At 39.6% G+C, this 6,856-nt stretch overlaps 1 protein-coding gene across 1 annotated transcript in view; it reads right to left on the reverse strand.

Moving 5' to 3' along the window:
• The window catches only part of LOC102207569 (zinc finger protein OZF-like), a 6,753-nt gene extending 5,513 nt beyond the window's left edge, over positions 1 to 1,240 (reverse strand). Inside the window, exon 1 of the mRNA XM_005750861.1 lies at positions 948 to 1,240. Coding sequence (XP_005750918.1) covers positions 948 to 1,119 — 172 coding nt within the window. The 5' untranslated portion in view covers positions 1,120 to 1,240. The remainder of the gene's footprint in view (positions 1 to 947) is intronic.
• Between the last annotated feature and the right edge of the window lie 5,616 nt (positions 1,241 to 6,856).

A 6,856-nucleotide genomic window follows, 5' to 3' on the forward strand; every position in this document is an offset into this window, starting at 1 on the left:
CACATCTTCCAGGTGTTTCCTGTTGACTTACAATTTTCTTAACTCCTCTTTCGTCACTTGTTGCAGGGCAGGGCACAAATGCAATTTCAAGCTAAACGGAAGTCTGGAAGCATAAGGGCCATTCAATTTTGCCCATCTCCAATTTTTAAAATCTGATGGTCCACAATTTCCCCCTCACACACTGAAATCTGAGAAAATGTTTGAACATGTATATGTATAATAATATAATAATAATATGTAAATAATTTCCCCCAGGGATCAATAAAGTATTCTGATTCTGATGTCAACAACTTTTCAAAATAAAAGCCTGAAGTTCTCTCTCACCATAAAACTGTCCCAATTTTAAACCATAAAAATGTCAGGTAAATGAGAGGGGGTTGAACAGAACATTATACTATAATATATTAATATTATCCTTTAAAGTTGCACTAATTCTAATGGGTCAGATGTTGAACTGTCTGACAATAGGATAACATAAAGTGCCATTAAGGACAGACTCTATAGCAATGTGTCTAATATTTAATTTATTATTTTCTAACAGAGCCTAAGAGTGGGTTAATGTTTTGGCTGTGTGTCTCCAAAAGTTGATTCTGTTCATCTGGACGTAGCTACGTCCAGATGAACAGAATCAACTTTTGGAGATTTACTTACCTGGATGACTGAGAATGCACCAAGACGTTTTGGCTGTGTGGTTTTATTTCATAAAAGTTATATTTCTCTTTAAAAAATATTTTATTGAATCCTAGTAGAATAATGAGCCCCTGTAAAAGCTCACTTTTTCCTAACTCCAGCACTCACACCAAACTCCATTCAAAAAACACGTGTTTTTAATGTTCTGCAGTCAGCCCTCTCTGTGTCCACATGCCGACATAAACGAAACGTTTCTTGTCTTAAACCAGGTGACATGTTGCTGAAACACACCTGCTGCCGTGCTGTATGTTACACACCTATTCTGTGCAGCTTTATTTCGGGGTTCCGGATGGTTTCCAGCAGTCTGCGCTGATGCTCCACTTCTGTCTCGCACTGCTCCATTTTACTTTCAAACTCTGTGAAGATTCCCTCAAATGCTCCATCCAGCCTCACGCCAATGACGCTCCTCCACCCACCAACTGAAGACATTGCTGCTGCAACAATTTGCCACACTCATCGGCTACACAGCCATCCGCAACAAGGTTAATAACAGGCTAACGCTACTGTCACTACCCGATCCGTACCGGAAACCCTATCAGTACCCCGCATGCGCAAATTTTACGTCACTTCCTCTCTTTGCCAACATTGCGACATATTTGAATGATACGGTTAGCGCCCAGTTAGCTCCTAGCATTTCTCAACAGCTCTGCCTCCTTTTCGACTACCGGGACATTTAAACAATGGATACTTCCGTATACAAACAAATTCATGCTTTTCTCCTCAACAGAGAGCGTTCCCCGATTGAACAACAGCGCCGTAAAATAAGAAGAATGGCGCCTAATTACAGAGTTAATAACACAGACTTTGTAATATCTCACGTGTAGATTAATCAGCCAGATGAAGTGTTTACTGACAATTGACAGTGATAGTGGAAATCATCATCACTATTCCAATCAATCCTCTCCACACAGAAGCATAAACACACTCGACTATCACTAAAGCAATTTAACACACGTTTGTAATGGGGCTAATTCAGTTTACAGTAGGGTTCATTCGCTCGGTCAGGGTTAGGGTTAGGGATTTTCTATCAGATCTAGTTGAATAATCATATGATTCAGATCCAGAGCTTGTTTTTTATCCATAAACGTAACAGATGAGAGGAAGAGGCAGAGTTCTTTGTGAAAAGTAAAAAAGGACGGCTTTAAGAAAACGACATTTGTGAATGAAGAATTTGCCCATAATAATTATTACATTTAGAACATTTTCAAGCTTATTTTCTTTTCTTAGAGAACCAAAGTTAATATCATTTTTAGAAAATTCAAGTAAGTTTGGAATCTTTGGAAAGAGCCAGTAGTGCACATCGTTCAACAGGGCTTTACAGAATATACAATTATAAAATAAATGTTCTGTTGATTCAATATCCCCATCACAAAAAGAGCAAGAATTATTATCAATAACAAAGCTATTATCAATCCCTTAGCTTTGGGAGGAATGGGAAGTTTAAGGTAATTTTTTCTGATCTCTTTCTTTTGATCACAAGAGAACAGATGTGAAATGGAATTTGGATTGGATCTATAAAGGAAAAAACATTAATAAATAATTCCCTAATTTGGGAGTTTTTTAGACTGTTAGCTGTAATGTTATGCCCATTTACCAAGAGTTCAGGGAGGTCAGGGGATCTATAGTCAAGGTCTTGAAAAAGATTATATGCTGTAGAATGTTTTGAGGGATAGCCTTAGTAATTCTTTGAAATTCTTTGTTATTTATTTGCAGATTATAATTGGTGGCGAAATCTTCTAATAAAAATTTACCTCTATCATTTAACAAATGCATCACTGACCAGATGCCCTTATCGTACCATTTCTTTGATAAAGATTGATTTGTTTCCAACGTTTATGTAACGACAGTTCCATAGGGGAGTGCTGTGTGGGCTATACTTATGTTTGTATATTAATTTCCAATATAATAAAACTTGCTGGTGAAAGGAAGAGAGCTTTATGGGGAGTTTTGTTTTATGTCAAAATCACATCTAAGTAAAAGATTAATTCCGCCTAGATCTGAGAATATTTTGCTTGGAATGTGAAACCAAAGGCTATTTTGACTTCTTAGCCAATTTAATTTTAGGGTGCCATTTAAGCTGTCAAATTCAATAGCTTGCAAACGTCCATCTTCAAAATGTTTGACTAAATTACCTTGCCTAATATAGTGGGTTTTGCGTTTCCATATAAAATCAAAGTTTAGCTGGTTATTAGATTTGATTGCTGGTTTAGGCACTCCTACCGCATATGCAGGATATACTAGCCTTTCCATTTTGGTGAGAAAAATTCTACCCAAAATCAATAAGTCTCTGAGCCCAGTTATTTAAATAAGCTCTACAAATTTGGATTTTCTCCCAAATATTAAGGTAATCTAAATCAGTCTTATTCTTGGTTATATACACACCCAAATATTTGACAGTGGATTTAACAGGAATATTAAAAGTGTTAGAAATAGTACAATCATTTAAGGGTAAGATCTCACATTCGTTTAAATTTAGATTTAACCCTGAAGCTTTTGAGAAAGTTTCAATAATCTGCAGAATTTTGGGGCTTTCATTCAGGTTATTTAGGAAAATAGTTGTATCATCGGCTAACTGGCTGAAGGGACACAGCTAGTGACACGCCCAGCGGTTTCAATTTACTTCCGCCGGATGTCGGTGGATGTCCGGAAGTATGTAGGTGGAGTTTAATTTTTTCTGTTATTATTTCCATTTATTTAGCATAAAAAAATACAGGCAATTGAATGCAATTAATAACATAACAGTTAAAAAAAAGAATTTCAAACACATTAAATTAATTTAATAAGAAGGTTTAAGGCTTTGTAAATAAAGTTCAATTTGATTTTTGGTATAAGCGCAGGTGTATGAGTGAGATACTATAGGTACAAAAACGTTAATGTGTATAGTATAAAGTGCATTATAAGAGTTTCAAACTTTCTCCAGGTAGTAAATAATATTCATTTTCTGTATTTCAATCTTCTTCTTCTTTTGTCACTTATCCAGGTCAAGATTATGGAGGCAGCTGTCTAACTAGAGCAGACTTCCTGGTCAGCTCCTCTGATGGGGATACCAAGGATTTACCAAGCCAGCTGAGAGGCATAAACAGTCCAGTGTGTGACTGGGTCAGTTGGGCCTACCCAAAACACCTTACTTAGCAGACATCCATAAGGTCCTAGTCAGTACCCAAGCCACCTCAGCTGGCTCTTTTCAGTGAGTCACCTTTCTCCTCTGAGCCTCTCCTGAATGACATGATCTCGAATGATCCCAGGGGCTGTTTTCCCTGGTCTCCAGAGGCAAATTAGTCCCAGGTGTGTGGTCAGGCTACAAGTGATTCAAAGCAAGGAATGAAGTCACCTCACTTGGTGCAGGATTATCTGGTCCTTAGCCATGGAGCTTGGTTTGGCCTGGCCCCTCCTATGATACCACATAAGCTGGCTGTAGAGACACTGAAGGTTACACATGTGACGCTTTCTATAGAAATCCAAAACAGCCAAAAAAATATCTTAGAAGCAAGTCTTGAAAATCTTATGGGAAATTATTTAGAAGCTTTATCTAATTTGAATTTGATTTTTAATAAAATCATCAGCCAAGTTTGATGGAAATGACTGCTGTCAGTTTGAATTTTGTATTTTTATCGTGTCCTCTTCTCTGTTTTCATTACACATAATTTTGTTTCACCATCACTAAAACTTTTATAAGGCAGGTATGATAGTAGTGTGTGAATCAGTGCTGCTACCATTAAATTTCTCCTGCTGATATACAAACATAAAATTGTCAGGAAACCTCTGTACCTCCTGCAGGATCTGTTCGCCATCACAACCGGACATAAAACCCAGTGTAAAGCCTCCATCCAGCCCTGCCATGTTTTCTCTCTTTGAATTGCTCCCCATTGGAGGCGTTTTATGCCTCCGGCGAAGAAAGAATATTTACAACAAGCTGGAATTTTAAACATGAAGCTGGGTTTGTTTTCTCTGTTTTTTTCTCACTTTCCAGAGAAGGTCGTAGTGGCTGCTTTATGGCCAACATATTAGAGCTGGGTGACAGCCGGCCTGCAGTATCACCACTCAAGGACTAGATGTGATTCTTGGCCATTGCAGTTCTCTGACTCTGAGAGAGAACGAGGCTTTGTTATGAGTACCCAGCTCCCTAATCTCTTCTCCCAGCGCCCTTCTGTCCTTGGTGAAGCCTGACCTGAACACTGCGTGCCGGTGTGAATGCAGAACGTTTTGTCTGGCTTTTGCCCAAGGCTGCCGCAGGTTTTGGTGAGTAACGAGTCACGCTCTCAACAGCGTTTCCTGTGGAAATAAATAGCCGCACGTATGATATTAGAGTATATGTGGATAGTGCTTTCATCTGTGACCTGTCCTTTGAGCTACGCAGGATAAACACAGCGAAGCCATAAATCAAAAGGAAGGTGTTCAAGGCACTCGTCGAGCAGAAAATAAAGAGCAAAACAGAGGGATGTTGCTTTTGCTGCTTCTTTATTTATTTATTTTCAAATAGAAAATATGAAAATGAACTCTCTGGCCCCTGGGCCTAAATCAGCATGACACAACAACAGTGTAGAAAGAAGAAAAAATGGAAATTAAAATGAAAACGCACAGCAAGCTTTCTCGTAAGTTTATACTATTGGTTCTTACAACACAAGAACAAGCTGTAGAGGGATCCAGTGGCTTTCATGTCGGCCACATACAAACACAAAGTCGGGATGCTGTGTGACATGTAAATAAAACACACAATGCAGTGATGTGCAAATCTCATATGTTTAATTCACAATAGAAAACAGAAAACACATCAAAAGTTTCAACTGAGTAAAAGAAATATTATTTTAAGAATATTTTAAGAAAAATATCAGCTCGATCTGAATTCCATTTAAGGTCTCAGAAAATTTGGAACCCGGGCAACAGAAGGCTGGAAAAGTAGTTTAACGTGGCAAATGGTCAGTAATGTGACTGGGAGGATTTTAGAGAGACAGAGTTTCTCAGACGATGGACAGAGGTTGAATATCTCATTGTCTGCCCCACAAAATATGATCAAAAGACTCTGAAAATCTGGAGAAATCTCTGTGCGCAAGGGACAAAGCCATCAGTCAGTTCTGGATGCCTGTGATCTTTGGGCCCTCAGGCAGCACCACATTAAAAACAGACCTGGCTCTGTGATGGAAAGCACTGCATGGGCTCAGGAACACCTCCAGAAATCCCTGTTTGTGAGCACAAAAGCTCTATCATACAAAGAGGAAGCCATATATGAACATGATCCAGTCATGCTGCTGTCTTCTTTGGGCTAAAGCTCATTTAAAATGGACTGAAAGTGGAAAGCTCTTCTGAGGTCAGAGAATTTTCAGTTTGAAACATTTGTGCTCTATTCCCAAAGAGAAGGACCACCCGGCTTGTTTTTTAAGTCCTGCCTCTCTGATGGTATTCGGGCTGCAGTGCCCATGGAATTGGTAGCTTGCACATCTGGAAAGACTCCACTAAAGCTTTACAAAGATTTTAAAACTTATGAATATCAATTTTTATCAACACAATTTTTTTAACATGAGAGAATATGAGATTATTTTCCCCTAAAAAGATGTTTTATAGTTCTTGTATTGTTGAATTGTCTTTGTTTATTACAGCTGAAATAAAAACTCTTAATATGATATTTACAATTTTTTTTCATTGTGCCATAATGTCCTAAAATTTCAAACTAACACAGTTGCACTAGAGGAGGTACAAGCCTCTTTACTCTTAAACTGGTTTAAACTGGTTGATGACAATGATTTGCGTGCAGTTATGAAAAAATTCTGACAAGTTCAGCTATTTATGGTGAAAAATATTGTCCGTATTAATTTTACGTGAAATTTTACGTGAACCCCCCGACGCTTAGGGCGTCGGGGGGTTCCCCGGAGGCATCTTCCTTGGGGGGCTCAACCCGGGGTAGCGGTCATGTCCAGTTAGGGGCTCTGTTGGCTCTCAGGTGACTGTTTCCTCGCGGCTGCGTGCAGCGGGGCTAGGGGAGGGTCTGTGCTGACGGACGTGGGTTACTGACCTGGCAACCTGGGTGGGTCCGGGATGGGCGTGAGGTTCTGGGGGCGCTCCGTCTCTGGGCTGGGGCCCGGGCCGGGCCTCGGGGGCTTGGGTCCTGGTTGGTGTGTTGCCGGGGTTGTGGGCGGGTGGGTGCATGGGGGCCCGGCCCTGGAGCAGGGTG

Source organism: Pundamilia nyererei, unplaced genomic scaffold (genome assembly GCF_000239375.1).
Source record: "Pundamilia nyererei isolate P.nyererei 1_Seehausen unplaced genomic scaffold, PunNye1.0 scaffold00291, whole genome shotgun sequence".
NCBI classification, from domain to species: Eukaryota; Metazoa; Chordata; class Actinopteri; order Cichliformes; family Cichlidae; genus Pundamilia; species Pundamilia nyererei.